The sequence below is a fragment of the Trichoderma atroviride genome, chromosome 4 (assembly GCF_020647795.1).
Source record: "Trichoderma atroviride chromosome 4, complete sequence".
Taxonomy (NCBI): Eukaryota; Fungi; Ascomycota; class Sordariomycetes; order Hypocreales; family Hypocreaceae; genus Trichoderma; species Trichoderma atroviride.
Window position 1 is genome coordinate 767046 of NC_089403.1, and position 24952 is coordinate 791997.

General features: G+C 51.3%; 14 protein-coding genes across 14 annotated transcripts; 8 read left to right on the forward strand and 6 right to left on the reverse strand.

Moving 5' to 3' along the window:
• Window positions 1–4194: 4194 nt before the first annotated feature.
• On the forward strand, window positions 4195–5031 carry TrAtP1_007503 (uncharacterized protein; the record flags this gene model as incomplete). The annotated part of the gene is made up of 1 exon (XM_014093100.1): window positions 4195–5031. One exon carries the CDS (start codon window positions 4195–4197, stop codon window positions 5029–5031), a length of 837 nt encoding a protein of 278 aa, XP_013948575.1.
• Window positions 5032–7097: 2066 nt separating this feature from the next.
• On the reverse strand, window positions 7098–7478 carry TrAtP1_007504 (uncharacterized protein; the record flags this gene model as incomplete). The annotated part of the gene is made up of 1 exon (XM_066113550.1): window positions 7098–7478. One exon carries the CDS (start codon window positions 7476–7478, stop codon window positions 7098–7100), a length of 381 nt encoding a protein of 126 aa, XP_065969636.1.
• A 103-nt stretch (window positions 7479–7581) lies between these two features.
• Window positions 7582–8556, reverse strand: TrAtP1_007505 (uncharacterized protein; the record flags this gene model as incomplete). Its single annotated transcript, XM_014093101.2, has 2 exons — window positions 7582–8320; window positions 8384–8556. 2 exons carry the CDS (start codon window positions 8554–8556, stop codon window positions 7582–7584), a joined length of 912 nt encoding a protein of 303 aa, XP_013948576.2.
• Window positions 8557–9113: 557 nt separating this feature from the next.
• On the reverse strand, window positions 9114–11194 carry TrAtP1_007506 (uncharacterized protein). The gene is made up of 2 exons (XM_014092830.2): window positions 10940–11194; window positions 9114–10878 (listed from the first exon to the last, which is right to left on the reverse strand). The coding sequence occupies exon 2, from the start codon at window positions 10452–10454 to the stop codon at window positions 9306–9308; it is 1149 nt and encodes a 382-aa protein (XP_013948305.1). The 5' UTR covers window positions 10455–10878; window positions 10940–11194; the 3' UTR covers window positions 9114–9305.
• An 889-nt stretch (window positions 11195–12083) lies between these two features.
• Window positions 12084–13873, forward strand: TrAtP1_007507 (uncharacterized protein; the record flags this gene model as incomplete). Its single annotated transcript, XM_014093102.2, has 5 exons — window positions 12084–12164; window positions 12260–12346; window positions 12471–13473; window positions 13538–13627; window positions 13683–13873. 5 exons carry the CDS (start codon window positions 12084–12086, stop codon window positions 13871–13873), a joined length of 1452 nt encoding a protein of 483 aa, XP_013948577.1.
• Window positions 13874–14703: 830 nt separating this feature from the next.
• Window positions 14704–15558, forward strand: TrAtP1_007508 (uncharacterized protein; the record flags this gene model as incomplete). Its single annotated transcript, XM_066113551.1, has 1 exon — window positions 14704–15558. The coding sequence occupies one exon, from the start codon at window positions 14704–14706 to the stop codon at window positions 15556–15558; it is 855 nt and encodes a 284-aa protein (XP_065969637.1).
• Window positions 15559–15728: 170 nt separating this feature from the next.
• On the forward strand, window positions 15729–16873 carry TrAtP1_007509 (uncharacterized protein; the record flags this gene model as incomplete). The annotated part of the gene is made up of 2 exons (XM_014092870.2): window positions 15729–16514; window positions 16571–16873. 2 exons carry the CDS (start codon window positions 15729–15731, stop codon window positions 16871–16873), a joined length of 1089 nt encoding a protein of 362 aa, XP_013948345.2.
• Window positions 16874–17709: 836 nt separating this feature from the next.
• Window positions 17710–19379, reverse strand: TrAtP1_007510 (uncharacterized protein; the record flags this gene model as incomplete). Its single annotated transcript, XM_066113552.1, has 2 exons — window positions 17710–17826; window positions 19344–19379. The coding sequence occupies 2 exons, from the start codon at window positions 19377–19379 to the stop codon at window positions 17710–17712; spliced, it is 153 nt and encodes a 50-aa protein (XP_065969638.1).
• Window positions 19380–19848: 469 nt separating this feature from the next.
• Window positions 19849–20136, reverse strand: TrAtP1_007511 (uncharacterized protein; the record flags this gene model as incomplete). The annotated part of the gene is made up of 1 exon (XM_066113553.1): window positions 19849–20136. One exon carries the CDS (start codon window positions 20134–20136, stop codon window positions 19849–19851), a length of 288 nt encoding a protein of 95 aa, XP_065969639.1.
• A 345-nt stretch (window positions 20137–20481) lies between these two features.
• Window positions 20482–21085, forward strand: TrAtP1_007512 (uncharacterized protein; the record flags this gene model as incomplete). The annotated part of the gene is made up of 2 exons (XM_014093103.2): window positions 20482–20969; window positions 21040–21085. The coding sequence occupies 2 exons, from the start codon at window positions 20482–20484 to the stop codon at window positions 21083–21085; spliced, it is 534 nt and encodes a 177-aa protein (XP_013948578.2).
• A 42-nt stretch (window positions 21086–21127) lies between these two features.
• On the forward strand, window positions 21128–21667 carry TrAtP1_007513 (uncharacterized protein; the record flags this gene model as incomplete). The annotated part of the gene is made up of 1 exon (XM_066113554.1): window positions 21128–21667. One exon carries the CDS (start codon window positions 21128–21130, stop codon window positions 21665–21667), a length of 540 nt encoding a protein of 179 aa, XP_065969640.1.
• An 805-nt stretch (window positions 21668–22472) lies between these two features.
• Window positions 22473–23153, reverse strand: TrAtP1_007514 (uncharacterized protein; the record flags this gene model as incomplete). The annotated part of the gene is made up of 1 exon (XM_014093104.2): window positions 22473–23153. The coding sequence occupies one exon, from the start codon at window positions 23151–23153 to the stop codon at window positions 22473–22475; it is 681 nt and encodes a 226-aa protein (XP_013948579.2).
• Window positions 23154–23436: 283 nt separating this feature from the next.
• Window positions 23437–24296, forward strand: TrAtP1_007515 (uncharacterized protein; the record flags this gene model as incomplete). Its single annotated transcript, XM_014093105.2, has 3 exons — window positions 23437–23626; window positions 23678–23891; window positions 23954–24296. 3 exons carry the CDS (start codon window positions 23437–23439, stop codon window positions 24294–24296), a joined length of 747 nt encoding a protein of 248 aa, XP_013948580.2.
• Window positions 24297–24396: 100 nt separating this feature from the next.
• Window positions 24397–24924, forward strand: TrAtP1_007516 (uncharacterized protein; the record flags this gene model as incomplete). Its single annotated transcript, XM_066113555.1, has 1 exon — window positions 24397–24924. The coding sequence occupies one exon, from the start codon at window positions 24397–24399 to the stop codon at window positions 24922–24924; it is 528 nt and encodes a 175-aa protein (XP_065969641.1).
• Window positions 24925–24952: the final 28 nt, after the last annotated feature.

A 24952-nucleotide genomic window follows, 5' to 3' on the forward strand; every position in this document is an offset into this window, starting at 1 on the left:
GAGGTGAAAAGATGAGGGCAACAACTCATTGTCGCAATGAACAATCGGTCAACCAAAGAAGAGGCTGAATAATACAATGGCGACCAATCTTTTCGATTAGTCTCTACTGCTACGTCTCGAAGATGAACGGCACTAAATTTATAATCTGTGAAGGATCATCTACCCAGAGGTAAGGCTTCATAAAAGGGCCATATAGAGAGAAGACAGCAGTGTCTCGGATTATCCAACACCGATGCAATAGAGCCTTAATCAACTGCTATCAAAAACTATACACAGTAGTAATCAATTTCTTTTCAGGATTTACAAAGATGGCTTACCCTGCACGTCGACCACTGCTGAGTTACTGTATGAATAGGAGTTTTATGCGGATACCCTGCAGTAAAACTTGTGCTGAATCATTTAGTGGTACCAAATTAACGTGTCTAAAAGAGATAACTAGCATCAGATTAATTGTATCTTCGTCCAACCATGTGTCTTAGGCTTGCACGTTATTTACAACTCAAAAAAACTATTTGCTGATCCAAAATAATACGAAACTACGTGGGCAAAATCTTTTCACGAGCAACGCTGGGATTGCGGACTCAACATGCAATTCTATTCCCAACAAGAGTAGTCATCTTCAACTAGCACTCCAAGCTTCTAAATCTAGAATGAAACATGTCAAGCAGATCAAACCTAGTGTAGATTAGATATGTGATCTACCTACTACTTGAACTCGGTAATCTTTTGACGTTACCTGAGCCGGCGCGATTTGGTGGACGATCTGCCGCGCACATCAACCTGTTTATGGAGCATGGCAAAAATTTATCCGTTATCCGCCAACGGCAGTGGAAGAACCAGATAACGGTTCCATCAATAGGTATCCTTCCATCGGGTTTGCATCGGTGTAATTTGTGTCTCATTTCAGGGTCCACCCTCTTGTCAACGGTTGAATTCGTAGCCTCGCAGTCTCCACGCCGCATATAAAAAATCTTGGAAGGGTCCTGGGAAGTTCACCTACGAGTGCGGATCAATAGATGCCTACTAGCACTAACACGGTCGTTTATCTCAAAGCTACTACTGTTGTCTCCAAATCACAGTCCCAAAGTAGCAAGTAGTTCAGCATGGAGCCATCAAAGTCGCCTAATAGCGTTTATACCGCCGAAAAAATAGCCTTGCCCAAAGAGTATCATCCCAGTATTCACGAACCAGTTGTGGACACAAGCAAGCAAAGCTTAATTTTCCACGGACAAAGACACGCTGACCCCAGTCGTTGGCGTGACCACGTCACATCCGCTTCCATTGGCCACGGCCGCATGGGGAAGAGTTTGCGGCAACCTTGAACAGCTTTTCTTTGCCAAATACCTGTTTTTTGGAATGACTAGCTGCGGGGGCTGCTTGAAATACGGATATCGTGGACCCTGGGCGATCCACAGCTAGCGCTACCCGACATTAAGGATGGACCCAATGTGACAGGCTCAAGTAGAGGTACAGTGCAAGATCGAGATGCGATGCTCTGCCAAGAATCAGGGTAAGCCTCAGGACTTTTGAGCAGGATTGGGGTCTTTTGATCTTTTCGCGCACGGCCACCAAAAAAAATGTTGGTACCTACCTACTTGTGCATACATACACACATACACGCAGAGGTGGTTGTTACTGCCATGGCAATGGATATTGCACATATTACCTGTTTGCGCTCGATTCAATATACACAATAGCAAGAAAACGTGGGACAAGACCGCTAGAAACCGCTCCCGCAGTTTGATAGAGCTAGTTTCGTCTTGGCACTTTTGCTAGGACGTTAGAAGCGTGAGCCATATTAGCAATGACGACATCGGGTCCCGTCGCAGTATCGTAGTATTATAAGTTATGGGGTTGTACGGGCACAGTCTCATGGGTCATGACGATGGAAGCTGGCAGAAATGGCTCAGACCTGTTTGTGGTCTTTCCAGCTCGCTGAAGATCCGCCGAAGCTGTCTGTGCGAACAATGCAAGCACTCAGTCGCCAGAGATAAATAGGCCTGTAGGATGCTGCCTTTGGCAGCGACTCTCAGGGCATTCATCGTAGGTTGAACGCCGTTCAGGCTATAGGCTGGCCACCGGCATGACGGCGTGGACCGCGTACGGGGTGAAATTATCGAGGAACAGAACGCGAGGTGGCTCTTCCATCTTGGCAGGCTGTTATAGCCTCGTCGTCTCTCTGCCCTTTGCTGGGGAAGTTAGCTCGACCAGCCCGCTTACGTGCATTGGACCTCGTAGGCTGGGCTGATGCAGCAAAACATGGTTGGTACTTGCAGTACCTTTGTTGAACGCGGTGTCTTGCCCTATACTCGCACGGAGTTTCGAGAAATCTTTCAAAGGTCTTCTCTTTCGCCTCGGGCCGCACTGACACTGCGCAAAAAAAAGACCTACCGTTTCCATGTAAGTCTTCGTTTCGGAGAAGATGCTCCGTGTCGTGTCCCAGCGCCTCACCAAGCCGTGCTGTGGCTTGCAGTAAACAGGCTTCTGGCGCAGCTGTGGAGAAGCAAGCGGGCTGAGCCTTGACAGGAGTCAAATGGATTTAGCCGAGACGGGCTGAGCTTCGGATGGAGATGGAAGAGTAATGGACGGAGGATGGACGAGCAATGGAGCAAGAGGCAGCACGTGCTGTATCACGTGATCCATCCCAGCCAACTCTAACTCTAAGACGCTTGGTGATCGCCATCGAGATTGCCTTCGTCCCGCATGAATAAGAAGATTACACCTGTTCAACTAGGAATGGAGCCATTGGGACCCAAGCCGCCACGCATGGTCAAACAGAAGCTATTCACACCATGATTTTCACACTGCCTGCCATCTTGGTTGGTGGTGGGTCGGGGGCGCCCACCAGATCCCACCAGATCCCACCAGATGGACGCGGAGCATTTCCTCCGGAGCATTTCCTCCGCCAACGTTCAACGACATCCCTTGCGTCCCAGCACAGACTTGTACAAGATAGTATTGGGGTTGAGATCTCGATGCTATGACGCAAACCGGACTCCTGGCCCGCGGCGCTATTCGCAGCGCTATCCGTAGCGTCTAGCGCTCTTCACAGCGACTCCGTTTATCTGGCACTTTAGGCGGCAGCTCGCTTGATGCTAGAGGACCACCGCGGACCTGTCGGGGAGACGCATCCCAGCTTTTGCTCCTTTGTCCAGCTTTTGCTCCTGAGGGGCCGGCCGGGGGTGCGACACACAAGCTTTTGACTTGCTTACCGGTGGTTCCTAGCTGAGGCTCGGCGTGGATGCGGGTGATGCCTTTGGAAAATATTGGAAGTTTCGATGTCAAGTCGCGATTCGATTCGAAGCGGCTAACCGAGGGCCTAAAGCCATGACATGTTCCATATCTTTGAAGCACATTTTTGAATCGCGCGACTGTGGTTCTTCCTCACGTACGAAAATGACGACTCACTCATCTTGTACGTAGTCTCTCGCTGACCTCTTTTGAGCAGTAACCCGTCGCCTCTCCACGAAGCATATCACCGGCGTCTTGTTTCCCAGCCTAGGAACCGCAAGCCTGCTTGCCAGGCGCCAGTTTACCATCTTATTAGCCTAGGAATGGATAGGCTCCATTCGGAACGGGGGGCCGCATGCATTCGAGGGTGGTGTGAATGATACCGAGGGCAAACATGCTTGGGTGGTGGTACAAGTACAAAGCAGCAGAGAGGCTCCGCCTACGCCATCAGGTCGAATAAGCGACCCCACAAGAGCCACCCGCTTGATGCTATGGATACTCTCCTGCATGCAGTGACCAGCAAGTGCTCAGATCTATTTCCTAGTTTGAACCTTGAGCACCCTGCCTGGCTTCCTGTCCAAGATGCTTCAGCAGTCCGAGACATGGCTCCGGCGCGCTAACTCGCATGTGCTAACCCAACGGTGCCAGGGGTAACATCTCACCATCATCTTCTGATGCGGCAATCCGCATCAAAAGCTCCCAAGTGCGCGGCGATCTGTTCACCAGGCCGTATATTTAGCAATGACGTTTCCGCCTTATTTACGAAGCGAATCCTTATTCTTCTGCCGATCTATTCGCCGCGGCTCTCTCATGACTTTTGAAACTTTCCTGCCATCATAGTCCAGACAAGCATTGTATACTACCTACTTACATTACCGCATACTACCTACGTACTGTATCATATCATATCATTGTTACCGCCTTCTCTTCAAGAAGTCAGATAAATCTTTTACAAACGGCACCATGGCTAGCATTGCCGAAGCTTCCCCATTCATCGCATGCGGTCCAGACTACGCCCATGCAGACAATCTTTCACTACCGTTCCCTCCTGCAGATCTGGAGGGCACCTTGACAGGCCTGTGCCATGGCTCCTCAGGCCCAGAATCTTCGGATGTGTTTTTGCCTGGCCTGCCCTGGCAGCAGTCGGAGTGGGATTTAACGGAAAACTTCATCAAATACCCGGAAGACGCCTTACAAAACCCCCCAACCGGGAGCGTTGTTTCTGGAAATGAAGCTGCCTTAAACGCCTCGGAATGGGACTACCCAATCCATCAGACAGCACTGAGCCGTGAATACAGCCCATCAGCAGTTTCAACCCCAACATCCGACCTCATGTCTGCTTCATCCGCCGCATCGTCAGCATCTTCTGCCCCCTTATCACCACCAGCACAGCAACTAGCAAAGGAGCCTGTCGCCAGCAAAAAGCAGACACGCACACGGAAAAACTCTTCCGAAGAGGGAGGCGTCACCAAGAGGCCTCGGCGGACCAAGACAGTCCAGGAGCAGGAGGCCAGCCGCGTGCGCATCCGCGAGAAGAACCGCATCGCGGCAGACAAGTGCCGCGGCAGGCAGCGCATTGCCATGGAGAGGCTGAACATGAAGCACGACAGCCTGGAGTACGAGAACCAGCAGCTTACCAAAATGGCCAAGGATCTGATAGCGGAGCGCATCGTGCTGAAGAACATGCTGCTGGAGCATGGCAACTGCGGGTGCGAGCTGATTGAGAATTACCTGCGCGAGTCTGCGGTGCGGTGGGTGAAGCAGGTGGAATCGCAGGCGGTTAATGTGGAAGCGGCCTGACTACTGGCAGGCGGGAAAATGGTGATGGTAAAAAGAAGAATAATTTGGAACATTCCTACGGTTGGCTATAGCGTTTTTGAGATGATATTTCAGATTCATGTATATATACCTTTAATACATTTCCAATGTTTCGGAACATTTGTGCGCCTGTAGAAATCTGCCATGTGTGTGAATATGTCAGCCACTGTGAAGCTATTCACATATGTCTTAGTACTGCATATGCATGAGCGCGGGTGCAGATTCCCCTGGTTTTAGAACTCTTGCCATTTAATTTTTCTTATTTCATTAACATCAATTTCTTTTTGAATAATGAGCTCTTGCGCCGCGCACATATTACCCTGATTATATACAAACTTTCTATCGTAGCTGGCGGTAGTTGCTTGCATGTATAAGATGCCGGCTCCCTCGGCACTCGTCGGTTTCAAATCCTGGTAATTAAAAGAACAAAACTGACAGTATAAAGATGGAGTGGTGGTACTAACATCAAATTGTGTAGTTTATGCCATCTAAAATGTCCTTTTCAGTGTAGAAAGTAATATATATACGCCACAACTCTAGCAACAAACTCCCTCCCCCATCACCAAATCACCACCAAACCGATGATGTGAAGTCGAATATGCACACTCTGTCATTCTGCAGGTCTAGTTCACTTCCCTACATCCCAGCTCTCCCTTGTCGATCTTCGGCGCACACGGAAGGAAAAAAAGAAGGGATCGGCGCTTCCCGCTACCGAGAAAAACGGCCACAGGACGGGGGGGAGGGGGGAAAGAGAAAAGCCACATCGTGGCTTGTGGACGATTATTTGCCCTTTTTGTCAATCGTATATAGGGCTTGGTGGTACCTCAGTTCTTGGCAAAATGGAGAGCCTACATGTGCATGGGCGTTGGTGTTTGATCGGCAATGGGGGCTGGGTGATTTGTCTGTGGAAGTAGACTACTGAGGAGTTGCTGGATTCGTAAGATTGTTTTTTTTTTTTCTCAATGCTCTACGGGAGCGTTTGTGTGTTTGTTGTCTGGTGATTATGTGTGTGAGATGTCTTGTGCTGTTGCGGTGTATACGTAGTTGGTACTGATCGACAATGAGGATGGGACCGCTTGACTAACAAGGCTGAGACTCCGACCGAAATCCGATTTAGCGAGAAGGAGTGATCTTCAAGGCTAATGTACAGATAAGACAACCAACCGTTATAAATAGTGGAATCATGTACTAGGAATATCTCGTTCTGGACAGCTGCTGATCGTTGAGGATGAGAGAAGATGTCGACCACCTCTTGCAAAACTGTTCTCTGTGACCAAGTGCAAACGTAAAAGAGACAGGAGTCATATTATACATTCTTAATAGCAATTGATCTCAAACTACCACTCAATGATTCTAAGAAGAAAAAAAAATGTATTAGCACCTCAATTTGAAAGCTGAGATCCCAACATGGACTCGAGGAGAGCGTCTTCTTGCGTCGCCGTCAAAACATGGACTGGAAAGCATCTGCACAAAAAGATTAAGCACAAAAAGTGTTTACAGTACGGCTTATTTCTACTAGAGCTCTCCATTGAATCATATACCTTGTTATCATGCTCATGCTGATCTTGGGTGTGGACATGATGAATGATGCTGCGCATTAATCGATCGGGTTGAAGATGCGCTATGCCACCTGAGAAACGACAGGTTACAATGGCCTGCGCTGTAGATCCTCTTACGCGTATGTACCATGTCCTGGCGATCAGCTTACAAGGGTAAAGAGCACCAATTTTAATCGTACAATCTACACAATTCTGGTGACCTTTTTACGCCGAATACAGGACAAAGAGTTCAAATAAGACAGAAGCAACAGTAACAGTTTGAACAAATCAGATTGAACCATCTCATCAATCAAAATATTTGTAAAAGGCAAAAACAAATAAAAATGCCCAGGCAAATCTACCGTTCATGACATTCAGCCTAAAACGCCTCCCCCGCCCAGTCTCTTCTCGCCTCATCGCTATGCCTAACATTGCATGCTTGTTTTTTCATTTTCATTTTTTTTTCTTTTTCGTTTTACAACATGTCCATTCATATATTCATAAACACACTCATGGAAGGGGTTGTTTTCGCTCAGTGTCGGAAACCAGGCTGGGAATGTCGTCAACGCTCGCCTTGCCCAGCAGAATAGCATTGACGGCCGTCAGCAGCGGGTAGTCCTTCTCCAGCCCACGGGCCGTGAGGAAGCTGTTGACCTCAAACGCCGTGCTGGTGCCCTGGAGCTTCTGGCCGTTTAGATCCTGCTTCTCCACCTCGTCGACGGTGATGCCCTTTTCAACCGCCTTTCTTGCGCATCGGAAGTTTCGACCTCCAGAGCAAGAGGTGATCAAGTCGGCAACACCGGCAGATGACTCGGTGAAAGTCGCAGTGTGCACAGTCTCCCCAAAGAACTCCTTGCCAAACTTGACCATTTCCATCAAGCCAATTCGCATCACAGCGGCCTTGGCATTATCACCCCAGCCGCGGCCGTCAACGAAGCCCGCAGCGAGGGCAACAATGTTCTTCAGCGCACCGCCAAGGGACACGCCAGCAACGTCAGAGACCATCTCGACGTGGAAGTAAGGGCGGTGGAAGAGCGAATGGAAGCAGGCGTGGTCGAGCGGGGGGATACTCTGCGGGCACGGGCGTCAGCTTGGTCTTGGACTTGCGGCCCCTGGCATCGCGGTGCTGCATGTCGGCAGGCGGCTCCGTGACGGTCATGGTCAGGCCGGGGCTCTGGGACCGCGGCGTGGGCGCCCTGCTGTTGTCCATTGGCGGCGGGTCGTAGGCAATGGTTGTCTCGGACCACTTCTCCGCGGCAATCTCGCTGGCGATGTTGGCCCCGCTCAGCGCGCCGACGTAGATGCTGAGGCCGTCGCCAATCCATTCGCTGAACAGGCTGACGCCGTCGTCGGACACGTTGACGCCCTTGATGCAGCTGATGCCGCGCGCAAAGGGCAGGATCTTGCCGCGGATCTGGTTGCAGACGTTGCGGATGAACTGGTGGGGGAGGTTGAAGATGAGGATCGACGAGTCTTGGACGGCGTCCACGAGGGAGGGGTTGGCGATGATGTTGCTGGGGAGGGTGATGCCGGGCAGGTACTTGACGTTTTCGTGGTACTTGTTGATGACGTGGGTCAGCTTCTGGGGAGCGTCGCCGATGGATTCGTCGTAGTGCTTGGAGTCCTTGGCGATGGTGACGTCCTCCTCAAACACCCACATCTGGACGTCCTCCTCAAAGACATCCTTGTTCGCTCGCGTGTTTTCGGCAACGATTTTTGCAATGGTAGACCCCCTGTATGATGGACAAAGCCGGTTAGAATTCTTTCATCGACACACGCATTATTTCGACACATACCAGTTACCAGATCCCACAATGGTGACCTTGTGCTTCTTCTCGTAGCCGCCGAGGAACGCCATCTTGCCCGCTGTTGTGTTGAGGGGGGAGTAGCTGCTGTTGCAACGATGCAGGGATTTGAGCTGTGAAATCCGCAGAAAGAAGCCGACGCGAGAGCCGCAGAGTCGAAGCATATACAGTCTGAGCGAAAAAAAAAAAAAAAAAGGAGGGCCTGCTATATATATATCCTGTACAGTATGCCGTATGTCTTATCTATCCTTGCTGCAAGAACAGGGAACAGGAAAAACGACCTGCAGCTCGTGTGCCAAGCTCATCTCCAATGACGCATAGCTTCGGGGGTTAAGACACCGCTTGCCGCATCGGGCGCAAATCCCCCCAACCGATGAACCGCTGGGGCGGCAGAAATCGCATGCGCCAGTCGCGTGTTTTCGCCGAGATGCGAGGGATGCAGCGCAATCACATGCAACGTCGACCCCTGGCTCGAATTGGATTTTCACATGCCAGCGCTGGATGGCGATTTTTACTTGATTGTATTGAGATGGATGTCTGCTGATATCACAAGATTGGGATTGTTATTGTCAAACGCTGTTGGCCTTGGCAGACACGGTAATAAGCGAAGCAATAATGATTTCTGACGGTGCCTGGGCCGAGGACTGTTGCATCGCATATTGACTGCATAGAATCTGAAGACATCTATGCAACAACTCTCCAACTGCACGTGTTATTGTGTGACATGATTGATTCGACATGCAATATAATTCAAAATAAAAAAATCAATGGCCATTCTATACATGGTTGCTTTGTAAATCGCTCTCTGCTCCACGTAGTGCGGAGACAGCGTCAGCACCAGTGAGACTCGTCGAGGTCTAAGTCTAAATTCAAAAAAAACGCCCGCCCCTTGTTATCACCTCTCTTCTTTCTCCTAGCTCTCTTGTTCCTCATTGTCTTGCATCAAAGACGCCTTTTCTTCATCTGTGCCGCCCGAATACGACTTGCGTCTCATCATCTTGGCCTTGTCTTCCTCCTCCATCGTCCGCTCGCCATCGCCAAAGATGAGCTTGAATACCTTGTCGTAGCTGTACCACATGACGCCAAACGATCCCGAGATTATGCTCGCGCACCATCGAGGAACTCGGCCTGTTTCGTCTGCCAAGATCCTCGTCATCGACATCATGCAAATCAGCATCGGCGCCCAAGCAAAGATGAAGACGGCGTGGCCAATCTTTTGCCTGATGCTGGTGGCTGTGTAGGGCTGGAGCGAGGCCAGGTGGTCTTGGTATGCCTGGGGGAGCTCATGTTCTCTTGCACCGTCTTTCAGGAGCTTCAGGTATCGAGCACTTGGCTGGGCATAGTCGGGGCTTGGTCTTTGGGGGCCCAGAGCAAGCCTAGCCCACCAGCTTATGTTCTTGTCTGATTCGAGAGGGATATATGGACAATAGAGTGTCCTTGCGAGGAATGGTCTAGGTATGTCTGGGAAAGTCGGCTTCTCGGGGATGCCCACATCTGCAGGCAGGGGAAGACACGGGACCTCAATCTCCTGATAGCCTGAGCCGCCGCCTTCGGTCCTCATGATGTTGCGCCAGTCCTCCTGGGTCACTTCGTATACGATTCCCATGAGGCCACCGTCCCAGCCCTGCCCGGATTTTGGCGGGCCGATGGGCGGAATGATGGGTGGGTGCAGAGGATCGGGCAGCTTGGGTTCTTTGGGGAGCTTTCTGTATCCGACGTTCGCGAAGCAAGGCTCTCGGTAGGGGAATCCGGGCAGGTCAAACGTCAGCTGCAGGATCGGCACCGAGACGTTGATCTGGGATATCGGCCGGATCTTGCGCATCCCTAAAAAGGTCTCTGCGCACATGTTGGAGCCATATGCCAGATATAGAATGGTTGCGGCAGCCTCTGCAAGTTCTCTGGGCGCACCCTCGGCGGCTTGAGCGAGGCGTTTGGGCGAGATGTCTGGAATCGACGATACGGGAGGATACGAGCCGTCTGCCGGGTGCTGCTCAGTGGCCTCGGCCTTTTCCAGCGCAGCCACGGCGGTTGAGGGTCGCTCTGGAGATTCTGATCGCTTCATGCTGGGCAAGTGTGATGAAAACAAGTTGGAACAATCAAAATCAAGTGCTGTCTCAGGATTCGCGGGGGATGGGCACAGTCGATTACTATTTATCCACGCAGGCGACACGCAGCTTGAAACGGTGACCAGGGTCCATTTCGCACCACATCCTTCGCAACGCTGCCTAGATCAATCACAACGCATAGTCAACTGCCTCTCTCTATTTTTTCCTTTCTAAGCTGCAGCTAGCTGATGCGGAATTCCTACGCTGCGGAGCATCGGACTGGACCCTCGTTGCGAAAACCGATGGCCCGGCCTATCGCAACCTTGCCCCGGCTGAATAATCACAGTCTATGACAGCATTCTCCAGCAAAGGGGGAAACTCCGCACACGATTCGATTTGATCTCTCCGCCCGGCATTCGTTTTTTAATGGATCGTTCGGATCTGATAAAAGAAGCGAGTTGAAGCATCGGATTATGGGGCAATCCAGGCACGGGTGACATACGCGTACGAGCCTTTTGCGATGCCGAAAAACAAGGTGAGGCGGGCCGTGAGACGGCATCGGGGCGTAAATTGGGCTGCATGGAGGCGAGTGATGCGGTGAGTGTATCATTGCAGAAACCAACTCAATTGCATGTTTCTGATTCGACGGGAAATTTGACAGCATGACGGTGCAAGTGTAAGTGCATTCTACTTGCCCAACTTTCCTAATGTAGATAGGATTGTATTCGTAAATGACAATCGCGACTTGATTCAACGAGCCTTCGTAAGCCACCGCATGATTGGCCGTAACACATTGCATAAGCTGCATCACCATATAGCCAATGGCGTGTTAGAAGAGCGCATAGGTAATCAATCAAGCATCGTGCTGCATCCTTGCTACGACAGGCCACATCCACAATCTAATTTTGCCTGCGGTCCACAATCCTCCAAGCACAAGACCCGCCCCCTATGATGGCTGATTCAAGACAGCACCAACATGTGCCAGACAGATTCGCCAGCAGCGCATGGAACCGCCTGTAAAAGACCCTCTCCAGAGGCGAATGAGACGCGCCAGCGCCTCCCAAATGGGTAGTCCTCGTCAGCCTCACACGGCGCTTCCAGCAGGTCCACCTTTCCAGGCCTAGCACGTCCCCTAAAAGGCCGCTCTTTCGTCCCATTGTGTCCCATTGTGGTCCATTGTAACGCCAGCTGGGTCGAAGCGCGGCTCAGGATGAGCAGAGCCAGGGTGCTAGCCTCATTTTAGGCAAAGTGTCTCAGATGGAACAACGGGGCTCGGTGAAAAAGGAGACTGGGACATGAGATTAATATGGGAATACGAGTAGATGTCGTGTCCTCTTTTAATGTCACTGCCATTGGAAAAAAAAAAAAGCTCAGGCCGATCATTTTCGCATTTGCGCCTCTTTCATTCTCTCTCCCTTACACTTCGTCCTGTGATGCTTATTGCGTGAATGAATACAAAAGTCTGAGATCAAAGTGAGTTTTAGCTTTTTGTGCTGCGCCCTTTTTGCCAACCTTGCGCTTACCTTTAGCCTCGTGGGCGTTTGCGTGTGCTTAGGATTCTTCAGACTTACGGCAAAAGTTACATCTTGCCATCCACTCGTTAAATTACTATCATCAATTCTTGTTAATCGTTGAATCCGGAACCAATGGCTGCGCCTGTGTCCGATGTGCCCAGGATGGGCGTTGAGATGATGCTGGAGCGCATCATGAGCGCGATGGAGAAGCAGGTAAGGGGGGGAGCCTTCGTCTCAAGTGAAAATGAGGCTGCGACGGATGTGTTTGCAGAGATGAGATGAGAACTGAGACTGACGAATGAGTATAGAACCTAGAGTTGACGGAGCTGCGCAAAGAATGCTCGGATCTGCGGTCCTCAAACAAGAGCATGGAGATTATGCTCCAGAACATTGCTGTACGCCATTTACCCCGTCTGCATTGTACAGTCACGGCAGCTTATGCTCTGCAATTCTGTCGCGCAAATGCAGTGCGCATTCTCTCTCATGTCCGCCATTCTAACATGTCATGATGCCCTCTAGCAGCAAGGACGCAGCCACAGCCCAGGCGGCCTCTCGCCCAGCGTCGGCCGTGAGCGCGCCCGTTCGCCTTTCCTGCCTCGCCACTCCTCCACCCTGCAGACTGTTCCTTCGCAAATCTCCATCACGTCGCCAACTCGCGACCTCTCACTTCAGTCATTCCCTTACACCGATGACCGCGAGATCCCCGGCTTCTACGTCGTCATCCCCGCAGGCGGTGCTGGTACCCGCCTCTGGCCCCTTTCTCGAGAGAACCACCCCAAGTTTCTGCTCGACGTCAACCTCTGCGGCAACAGTCTGCTGCAGTCGACCTGGGATCGACTGCTCCCGCTGGCCGGCCCTTCGCGAATGACTGTTGTCGCCGGACCTGCCCACTCCGAGGGCATCCTGGGCCAACTCCCCAACTTGACCGCGTCCAACCTCTTCACTGAGCCCGGCCCCAAGGATTCCATGGCCGCCATCGGTTTGGCTGCCGCAATCCTCGTCAAGCGCGACCCCGACGCTGTCATTGGATCGTTCGCCGCCGATCACATGATTTCCGGCGAGGATGCATTCCTGGGTGCCGTCACCGAGGCTGTCGAGGTCGCAAAGGAGGGCTATCTCGTCACAATCGGTATCGCGCCGTCTCACCCTGCCACGGGTTTTGGTTACATCCGCCTGGGCGATCGCCTCAACCTCAAGTCGGCGCCTCACTCGCGCCTGGTCAGCTCCTTCAAGGAGAAGCCTGATGCCCACACTGCTGCCAAGTACCTCGCTACTGGTCAGTACCGCTGGAATGCGGGTATGTTCGTCACCAAGGCCTCTCTCCTCATGGAGCTGATGAAGGAGAACTGCCCCTCCCTGTACGAGGGCCTGATGAACATCTCCGACGTGTGGGAGGATGAGGCCGCCCGCAAGGTCGCCTTGGAAGAGGTTTGGCCTATGCTGGAGAAGATTCCCATCGACAATGCCGTTGCAGAGCCTGCGGCTGCCGAGGGCAAGGTTGCCGTGATTCCCGCGACATTTGGTAAGAAACTTTGTATCTGACAAGACTTTGGAAGGATCATTTTTGCTGACTCGTATTATTTCAGGTTGGGATGATGTTGGTGACTTTTCTTCTCTGGCTGAGATGCTTCCCGCCGAGTCCAACAAGCCCCGCGTGCTGGGTGACCCAAGACTTGGTAAGATGCCGCATTCTTTATACTGACGATTTCTTATACTAATTTCAACATTCAGTCGTCTCCGAACAAACCGCTGGAGGAATCGTGGTTCCCGTCTCCGGCCGCCTCATCACCTGTCTCGGAGTGGACGACATCGTCATTGTCGATGCCCCCGATGCGCTCATGGTCACCACCCGAGCACGTTCCCAGGAAGTCAAGTCGCTGGTTAAGAAGTGCCGTGAAGCTGGCTGGAAGAACTTGTTGTAATTATTGTTCTTGGTGCTGTTTACGAAGATGTACATCTTTTCCGAGGCCTTCTTTTCTTTTCTTTTCTTCTTTAGCCTTTGCGAGAGAGTTGCCCCTTTACAGCCTGGGCACAAACTTAGGGCGGTATGTCGCTACGCATTTACTATGATTTTGATGCTCTTAGTTTCTATATCATTTTATATTTAAGATTCCATTAATTTCAAGTTCAATTTCAATTCTCAATTCAGGCTCCTTTGCTGGTTCTAGGACGGGACGCTAAGTCTTTGTGCCTCAGGAGCGCAGATTTTGCGGGCGACTTGCCAGCTGCGAGGTGCTCCTTCCCTCTCGACTCTTGCCCAGGTGGCAGGTCTTTTTTCCCCCGCAGCTCTCTCTTCTCCTCTCTATCTTGTCTTCCTTTTCCCTCTCCGTGCTCGTCTCGTTTAGTTTCTTCAGCGGCTTCTGTGTTCTATGACGTTCATTGCAGATATTTCTGTTGCCATTTATTGTGGTGAATAGCCTCTGTGTTTTCCACCACATTTTGCCAGAATCCCTCTGCCTACCAGGTCTGTCAAGAGTCTTTTTGTGTTCCGATCATTCGTCAAGGAATTCCACTAATCTTCCTCTCATTTGACAGAATTTGTTTGTTCGCGTTCCTGATCTCAAGCATTTGTCTGTTTTCGTCTCTATTTTCAAGATTTCATCTGTTCGCTTGGCCGTTTTTCGTCGACACCGTCTTTGTTCCATCGCTTCTCATTCACACGAAGCATTCTTCAATATGGTTCCAAAGCTTCGTGCAAAGCCTAACACCCGTGCTCGGGCCCAAAGGGCACCAACCAAGTTCAACGAACTGGATGTCACTCCCAGTCGACCTGGTGAAGAGCGTCCTCCTTCAAAGAACGACAAGGAAAATTTGCCCCCCCTCCCAAGCAAACTATCTTGATGATCACGATATTGGAGACTCTTTTTTCGATGATACCCAAGACATAACAAACACGGCCTCATTCGCATGGTCGGACGGCGGCTCCACCAATGTGACTCGTCGTAGCACTCCTGCCCCCCAAGATGACTCCCCGGTAGAAGAGCTGTGGGACTTTGACGACGAGGACGATGAAGCGTTTGCACAATTGCTTAGCCAGGATCCGAAAAACAAAAATCTGCCTGACACCGTGCCTCTCAAAGAGCCCTCACTCACTCTGGGACCCCAAATCGATTTCTCAGAAACCGCGTCGACTGTTCGTCGTAGCTCGCCGTTCTTGACGAGCGACATGCGTAAGGACATCTGGGATTTTTCCGATAGCCAGTCGGGCAGTGATTCACCACCGAACGCAGCCAAACCTGCCAATCAGACAGAAGAGCTCTCTCTCGCCCCAGATTCGAGATCACAGCACATAGCGATGGATGATATATATGATGTCACCCCGAAGAAAGACGCGCCGCCAGCTCAGGCAAAGATGGCGGCCGAGTCCAAGGCTAAAAAGTCCAAGGCTGCCAGTGTCATCAAGGATCATTCCACTACCACGGTCGTGCATTCAAAGTTGGAGACCCTTAGCCAACCATCTTCACGTGTTTCTGCAAAGAACAAAAGGCCCCATCAAAAGGCAAAAGAGCCTATTCAATTCGACCCTTTAACGCAAGAGATTGTTGACGTGCCTGCATCGAGGAAGAATAACCCCCCCCCCCTAAGCGATCTATCGTGGGTGCCTTGAAAGAATCTGCAAAGGCATTGAGCTCCCCTTTCGTCGGCACCAAAAAGGGACCTCGAAAACAAGCCCCTAAGAAAAAACAGCCAAAACTCACGCCTGCAAAGAAGCGCCAATCCAAAGCAGAGGTAGTTCAGCTTGATTCGCCCACTGTTGATATTTTGGAGAGCAGCCCTATGAAGATTGCCCAGGCCGAATCTGCACAAGTCTCTCCAGATTTGCGCCCTGTTCGCCATGAGAGCGGGGCGATGGAAAGCCAATCGATCCTCATAGAGGACATTTCTGATTCAAAGCAAAAGCAAAAAGAGCACCTTCATCAAATGTCACTCGCAGTCAACGAAGCCAGTGATGAGCTCGAACCACTCCCCATTGAGCGTGCTCAACCCAAGAGAAGACATATCTGCACAGAGGACATTTCTCATTCGAGGCAAAAGCAAAACGAGCATCTTCATCAAACGCTACTCACAATCAACAAACTCAGTGATGACGAGCTTGAACAATCCCCCATTAAGAGCGCTCAGCCCAAGAGAAGGAAACTTTCGAGACAGTTTAGCATTTCTGAAAAAGGCAGCCCAGTTGTAACAAGAGTTGCTGCGCCTACGACAAAGGTCGGCCCTACCATAACTGAGCCAGATCCATTTATAATGGGGAACACAAGCCCAGCGGTGGCAGTACAGCGTCCATCTTTTTTGAGGACTAACTCGGGGGATAGATTGTATGGACAGCAGTCGGATAACACTCTCGGAAGCAGCGAACACAACCTCCCATCAAGATGGTTTCGTGGTTTGGACGAGCAGCAGCTACGCTCAAAGAATAACCATGGCAGGGAAAGAGACATTCACGATGACATCAGAAAGAGTTTTCTGCAGAGCACCGAACCACCGCAAAGCTTTCAAGATCGCCGGCCAGATGAGATGGCAGGCCAAAGTCAAGCTCACAAGCAGATATGTCTCACTGTGAAGGTAGGTAGTATCCAAAATAGGCAGCTCAGAGACGTGGAAGGCTGACAGCATGATAGCAACTGATGATTCACTTGGAGGGCAAGAAATCTGCCGCCTCTGACATTGTGGGAGCATACCATGCTGGCGGGACTGCTTCGGTAGCGTATATGCAGCAACAGTGTTTGCACGACAGCCGCAAAGTGGTGACTGCAATTCGCAGACACGGTGCACTATTTGGCAAAAATCTACAAGCCGTCAAGGACGCCATAAAGACGCGCAAGCAGGCTCGGATTAGGATGGCGGGCTCGCTCAATGAGCTGTTGAAATGGCAAAATCAGGCACATCGCAGAGCACGTTTGAGCCTTGGAGCTGCGGTTTGATGGATGCAGTGGGTTTTGTTCAGCGTACTCAATCGGGAGTACGGGAGGCCACGGACATGTAAGGCAAAGCAGGTTTGGTCTTGGGTCGTGTTTGTCTGGCGCGGCCTGATGGTGCGCTGAAATAGCTATAAGTCGTTGTACATTCGGCAGTAGCACGACAAATTGTATCCAACAACGCAAGGGTAGAAGGAATGCAACCACGGCTGTGTTGTCAAATCCGTGAATAACCAGTCACAATTGATTGCATGGCATGTGCTTATTGGGACGAACGAATCGATTTGAGGTGATATGGCTGCATAATGCATCGTATGACTGGCCATGCAGTCTGAAGTGCCCACTCCACCAATTATGCGGCGCCGCATGATGGAGGCCTAGAACGGTGAAGCAATCAATGTCTTGTCTGAGAGGTGTTTTGCTACACAAGAATAATGCACCAAATGGATCAGTAGATGTGGAATGACGAGAGTAAGAGGCTTAAAAATGGGCAAAAAAAGGAACGAGCATGGATGACAGGGAGAGCCGGCGGTGAGAGGAGAGCGCCGCTGTTACCGGGATTTGTATCCTGGTCGTCGTATGTAGGTAATCATCATCACTGGTTGCCTGGGTGTGATGGTGATTGCGAAGGCCTGCTAAAGTTAAGCAGAAAATACTGCTAATTATTGCTAAAGTCACTTTTTGCTTGAGAGATTCTGATGGCTTCATTTGCTCCGAGCAGCCCCAAGGTTCTGACGGGAATGGAAGCCACAGACTTGAGGGTAGTGGAGCAGATACAAGTCAATCAAGTCAATTTCAGGTACAAGATCTAGAGAGATGAGCTTTAAGACCTGCCTCTACGCCTACCTGGATTGACGCATATCTGCCCGAAGCCTCTGTCTTCCTTTCACGTGGGGGTCGTCTTGGGGCCACTCGATGTGAAGGAAGCCGACATTGACTTTGGAGGCCCCAGGCGTATTCTAGTAGCAGTACCGACATATGTGTGTTAGAATGTAAGTGAGCGGCTGGGATGTTTCGGATTTTGCCAGCGAGCACTTGTAAGATGCAGGACTGCGGGGAAAGCAAGAGTGGCATGTGAGGCGGCGAGAGGTGAGAGACAAGGGTGGGTTATTTAAGTGATTTGGGGGTAGCATTTTGAATATGGGGGTGCGGTATGATTTTAAGAGAAGTGAAGTGGGTGAAAGGCGGCCATTTACTGCACCCCGAGGCTCGGATACGAAGCAATGGATGGATATTGCGTTTGCTTACTTTGTCAGAAACAGGCACATGCATGGAATCAAGAAGAGAGGAAGAAGAAGAAAGGAGGAAGAGAGGGGGGATATGAAGCAGAAAAGGGGATGATGCCGAGGCGTTGGGTATAAAATGGCACCTAGTACTGCGGTATACTTGCCGTATCCCGATTTGCCGAGACAACAAAGGTGACGTGACGTGCATGCCAGCGGGTAGCTGAAACGGAAGATGAGCGAGAGAGAGAGAGAAGAGGCGGAGAGCCTGTGGATGTGAGCTTGATTAAGAGGGGGAAGAAGCAATCCAGTAGAAGCAGGGAACAAAAAAAGGAAAGAAAAAAAAACAAGGGTGGGGGAAAAGCTGGGAAAAAAAAAGGAACCAAAAAGGCGGCGTAGCAATCCTGGATAGAAGAATAAGAAATGGGAAAATGGAAGCGTGTAAGAAAAGGGCGGGATTGTGTTTTGGTGGTGCGTGATTGTGACGGCACAGGAATTCTTTCGTGGAGGTATATATCTTTTGGGGGTGCGCCGGGACTGTTGTGTTGTTGTAACCCGTGCATCAAATCTTTTTTTGCTGGTCCTGCGATTTGACAATCTTTTGGGATTTTTTTTGTTTTGTGTTGAGTTGTTGATTGATTATTGGCTGGATCGAGGATCGACGATCGAGGACATTTTGGAGATTTTGGAGACGAGAGCGGCTCAGACATTGCTTTGGGGGGGTTTTGGTGCCTAACTGGGGATAAATATCAAGGAGTCGGCAAGACGGACACTGTCATCGATTCAAATTCAAAGTCGAATTAAAAAAAAGAAAGCAGGCGAAAAGAAAAACGATTGTCGAATCACTGCTTTACACGATGCCTTCAAGGTCTTCATCGGCGTCTTCCTCGCCCACTGGACATTGGAGGTGAGTTGCGCACTTGTTTACTTATACTTGCAATCCTGCCCAATTTCATCGGATGTCGCATTACGGCTGGCTAGGCCCAGCCTCTTCTACTCTGTTCCCTTAAACACCCGTAGTGGCGGGCGTTTATGAATTGCAGCAAAACCTTGACCTTGACCGTTGCCCGAAGGAGCTCGCGGCCACTGCCGGTGCCTCCGGCTGGTGTCAGAAGCCAAACGCCTCAGGGCTCGGTTTCGACGGCGGTTTGTGATGCTTTTCTGGAGGGGCAATGGAAAAGAATAGAGGGCAGCATGACATTGCAAATTGCCATGATGATGCGTATCGGCTCAGCTGATGCTGCGTGATTCACGCAATTTCCTGTTGCTTTTCGCCGTGGTTTGGACATGAGTGTGTTTCATAATCTGCGATTCGGGTGCATATAAGGACATGCGAATCCTCTCACGCACTCGCTCAGCTTACTTGTCACCACTGGAAACTCTTTTCTTATCGACTATTGCCTTGTTATTGTTATCACCATTGTTATCGCCGTTATTGTCACCGTCCTACCATTGTTACTATTGTCATCTCCCACCAGCCTTATTGCACCGTTTGGGGGTTTCACAGCAGCCTTGAGTTTGTCCTCAGATTTGCTGCGGCAGCCCTGCTTTCAAAACTTCAGGGCCTGGCCGGACCCCACGCCCCGCAATTCAAGTTTTCGATGCCCATTTTCTCGGCAGCAGCCCAGTCTGGCGCCACTATCGACGCTATTACCGCCAACACGGCCGCTGCCACGACCCTGTTGACTGCACTATTACTGCACCTTGTCCTGCCGCTACACTTAAACTTTTTCTACCACGGATTTTTCTCTCTTCTCATTACATTCCACCATCTTCGTCGCCGTCTTGTCTCCTCTGTCCTTTTGCCAACAGAGCTCTTTGATTCCTGACCTTGTCTCTCTCCTCTCGTTCCGCCGGTACAGCAGTCGTTTTACGGGCCTGTCTTTTGTCTACCGAAGCCGCCACAGCTCCAGCTCCAGCGACGGCACCAGCTCGTCCGAGTCCGACTCCAATCGCCTGTCGACGCCGCGCGACGATTCGCACAAGAAGAGGAAGAAGCGCAAGCACAGCGCCAGGATGCCTTTCCGACAGCGCATGGCCCGCCATTTCGGCGATTCTGTACGGCTTCACTTTCCCTGCTTGATTCCAACTTACAGCTAGTTTTTTTTCCCCTGCGACTCCACCTGTTTTTTTTCTTTATACGCACATATACACCATGTACACACAGGCTGCAGCAGTAGTGCTAACATCACGTCATTGACGCCGATCGACAGCTCTCGCCCGAAAAGCCCTTCCTCAGCTACTACGATGTGCTGCTCACCATCGAAGACATGAAGTCGCTCAAGAACGACTGGCTGACGGACAACAACATCGCCTTCTGGGAGGAGTATCTCGAGCACGAGACGCTGCCGCGATTCCCCCCAGGCCCGCATCATCCTGCTGCGCCCGAGCATGACGTTTCTGCTCATGAAGGAGCCCGACATGCGCCATGTGCGATCTGCGCTGCCCGACTTTAACAAGGTCACTCACGTCTTCCTGCCCATCAACGACAACCGCAACGTGGCCATAGCCGAGGGCGGCAGCCACTGGTCGCTGCTGCTCGTGTCGGTCCTCGACGGCATCGCCTTTCACTACGACTCGCTCGGCGGAGCCAACTATGCCGAGGCGAACCTGGCCACGCGCAAGCTCAGCGAGATTGTCCAGCGGCCCATTCGCTTTGTCAACCTGGAGGACTCGCCCCAGCAGGAAAACGGCAGCGACTGCGGCGTCTTTGTCTGTCTCTTGATGCGACACTTGCTCGTCAAGCGCCTCTTGGCGGCTAATGCTCGCGAAAAGGTCTCCATGAGCATGGCTGGCAAAATGGTCGATAGTAACGGTGGTCGCAAAGAGATGCTCCGTATTATTGAAAACCTGCGCAAGGAGGGAGAGCGCCGCCGGTCGTGAGTTTCCACCCTTTGTCTTGTTTTACTGCTTTGACATACGACGGCTAACAGAGCATCTAAGGAGAAGTGCGAGTCCCTTTGCTTCAACCAAGACACCCCCGCGAATTGAATAGAAAGCTGCTCGCTTCGGCTCTTGGGAAGATTTTGAGAAACTTATGCACCAGTCGGAAAAGGAATACAACGAGGAAACCAAGGAGCAATCGGCCAAACGACCTAAATCGAAGGAGCTGCCTGCCATACCTGATGTTCCAGAGACGGACGGCTCAAGTGAAGATGACTCAACCGAGGACAGCTCGAGTGTGGCCTCGCCGCCTGGACGGCCCATGACGAGAGCGAGAGCCGTTGCTGGTAAAGGACAATTGCCGTCTCCGGCGTCATCCAAGCGCTCTACGTCTGGAAAATCGTCTGGAAAACCTTCTCCGCGGGGTTCGACGAGTTCGACGAGTTCGACGAGTCCAAAGAGGTCAAAGAGTCCCAAAAGCTCTCAGAGCTCGAGCTCGAGCTCTCAGAGCACCCCGAGCCCGATCCGCCGAATACGCAGAATTGTCCAGCCACCTCGTGATCCCAACAAACCTACCTGGCTTGAGTTGAAGTTTGCCCACAACAAAGGTGTCAAGCGGACCAGGGGCAACGCCCAGCGACCCGCCAACGCCACGCCCATCAAGGACCGAGGTCTCAGAGCATCCTTGGAATAGTTTTTCGGCTGGTGCCTGCACAAAATCAAACCAAAGAGCGACGGCCTGTCTGGCCGCCTAGATTAATACCGCGTCTTTGATTTCACTATTTTTGCCTTTCTTTGTTTATTTTATTATTTTTCTATACTCCTTTACGTCAGCAGAGTTTTCGCTTTCTATAGCGAGCCTAGTCTTGAGTCTTTTTTTCGATGAAGACACTCTCGTATGTTTTGGAGTTGGATACACACATATGGGTATGGGTAATGCGGAAGCGGAGGAGCATACCAACAGGTCTCCGAGGAGGGGAAAGCGAAAAGGATTTTGATTTGCACGAGCTTGATGCTTGTACGCCAGAACGGATTGTGCTGTGATTAGCGACGAGATGAGAACGAAACAGAGCGAGGTGGAACGATACCAAAGTTTTCTTTTCTTTTTCCTGTTTTCTTTTTTAAATCCATCTTTTTTTCACGAGATATGACCATGACGGCTTCAAAGAGGGAAGAGGACATGGTGTTACAGGACATGGGCTTTTGAAGCCTTTGATAGCTTTGTCAAGGGCTGAGGCTAGCTTTTTTTTCCTTTTTTCTTAAACTTTTCAGGAAGGGATAGGATCGGCCTTTGTTTTAAGCATAGCAGTTTTGTTTTATGAGCATTGAATTTTCGAGTATTGATCAATAAACTGATGATTCCCATTTTTATATTCCCCTATATTAACTCCAAACGCCTTGATGTTTCCATGCCCGCCATCATCTGAAATGTTACCAAAATATGCCATCCAATTTTAGGATTGACCCATGTTCATCCGCTCGTTCTCCTTTATAGATGATTACTCTTTATTCACAAACGCCGGGTTCTGCTCCATCGTCGCAGAAATGTATCCTCTCAGGGCAGCCCATCGATTTGACACCACCGGCGCTGATGTTGGCGCTGATGTTGATGTGTTTGAAGGAGCCGAAGCAGTTGGAACCGCAGCCTTTTCAGCCAACTGGCCGCCACTCTGCGGCTGCGCAGGCATACTCGACAAGTGCGCCATGCTCACGCCAAACCTCTGCATCTCGCCCTTGAGCAGCCTCTCCTTCCTCTTCAGCGCGCCCTTTTTACTCCTCAAGCTCTGGTGTCTAATCTTGCCAGCCAGAATCTCCGCGGCACCCTCACCGGCGGCCAATTCGGGCAGCGCATCGGCCAGGCTATCGAGGGAGTTTAGCGTTGTCGACTTCTTGTTGCGCCCGCCGCGCTTGAGCGCCTTTTTGGAGACGCGCGCGGAGGTGGTGGACGTGACGCGGGAGACAAAGGACGAGTGCTTGATGGTGCGCTTGTCGCGCTTGGAGGAGAGGAAGGAGTCGCTGGTGGAGGCGTTTTCGCGAAACGTCTTTTGGGGGGCGAGGGGGGTGGATGGAGTTGGTGATGCGGGCGTGGCGGAGGGCGGTGGCGGATGGTTTTTGGGGGGCCTGGGATGGTGAGTTAGTTTAGGGTTGTATGGGAAAATATAGGGGGGGTGTTTTACCATGTTGAACGAGTTTGATATGTGAGTGCTTGGAGGGAAGCTGGTGGTGATGATTTGGAGGATGGATATATAAAAAGTTTTGGTGGGGACGCTTTTTGCGCTCGGTGAGGGTGGAGCTTTTGACCGACGGTGTGGGTGGGGTAAATTTCTGCCGGAGTTGGCTTAGAATGAAGCTGTAAGGCAGAGCAGACGTGGTATAAACTTTTACTTTTGCACCGTTTTCTTCCTTTCTCTGATGTATAAAGCAATTGATTCTTTTTTTTTTTTTTAAGTGAAGAGAGAGAAAATGGACAAGATTGAGCATCTTCGGAAGGAGATTGCGCAGAGAGAGGCTGAGCTGGCAGAGCTGCGCGCGCGGCTAGCTGCGGAGGAAACGCTGAGTGAGAAGCACGACGAAGAGTGGAAGTGGCCGCTGGAGGAGCATGACTATCAGAGGTATAGCAGGCAGATGATTGTGCCTAATTTCGGGCTGCAGGGTATGTATTCCTTTGTTTCTTTTATTGGATGATGGCTGATTTGGGTTTTAGGCCAGCTCCATGTAAAGCATGCCAAGGTCCTTGTCGTCGGCGCCGGCGGCTTGGGCTGTCCCGCAGCAGCATATCTCGCCGGTGCTGGCGTTGGGACGCTGGGCCTTGTGGATGGGGATGCGGTCGAGGTGTCGAATCTTCATAGACAAGTGGCGCATTCGACGGGCAGGGTTGGCATGATGAAGGTTGATAGCGCAGTGGCGTATCTCAAGGGGTGAGTTTTTCTCTTCTTCTACTGGAGAAGATGTTGGTTATACTGACAAATGCGAGCTACAGGCTGAATCCGGCTATTATTTACAATGCTCACGCCACTCATCTCACGCCGCTGAATGCCGAGGAAATCGTCTCGCAGTACGACCTCGTCCTCGACTGCACTGACCATCCCACCTCGCGATATCTCATCTCTGACATTTGCGTTCTTCTCTCCAAGCCGCTCGTCTCTGCCTCTGCCTTTCAGACGTCCGGCCAGCTCATTGTGCTCAACAACCCCCCCCGGAAAAGGCCCCTGCTATCGTTGCGTCTTCCCGAAGCCGCCTCCCCCGGAGAGCGTCGTTGGATGCGGAGAGGGGGGCATCATAGGACCTGTTGTGGGGACCATGGGCGTGTTGCAAGCGCTTGAGGCGATCAAACTGATTGTGAGGGGAGATCATCTGAACAAGGGTGGAATAAATGGAGAAGTAGAAGACGTGAAGCAGGTTGGCTTGCTGCTTTTCAGTGCCATGGGTGATGTGCCGTTTAGGACGGTGCGGATGAGGGGCAAGAGAAAGGGATGTTTTGCCTGTTCTGGAGATGGCACGGCTCTGACGCTCAATGAGCTCAAGACGTCAATGGACTATGTCCAGTTCTGCGGCGTCAACCAGCCAGTCAAGCTGCTCCAGCCCGAGGAGCGCATATCCGTTGCCGAGTACGAGCGCATATCACAGGAGCACAAGAGCCACGTGCTCCTCGACGTAAGAGAAAAGGAGCACTTTGGAGTCTGCAACATCAAGGGGTCGATCAACGTTCCTATAAGCCGGTTCACGGCTCACCGTGGGCAAGGGGCGGATTTGGCGGATTTGATACCGGCAGACGTCGCCCCCGATGCGCCGATCTACATTGTCTGTCGCGTGGGCAACGATTCACAGATTGCGGCCAAGAAGCTGAAGGAGCTGGGGGTAGATCGCAATGGGGAGCGCTTTGTGGGAGATATCTTGGGGGGTTTGAGGGCATGGAAGGAGACTGTCGATCCGAGTTTACCATTTATATAGCCATGAGCCAGGAAGTCATCAGATACAA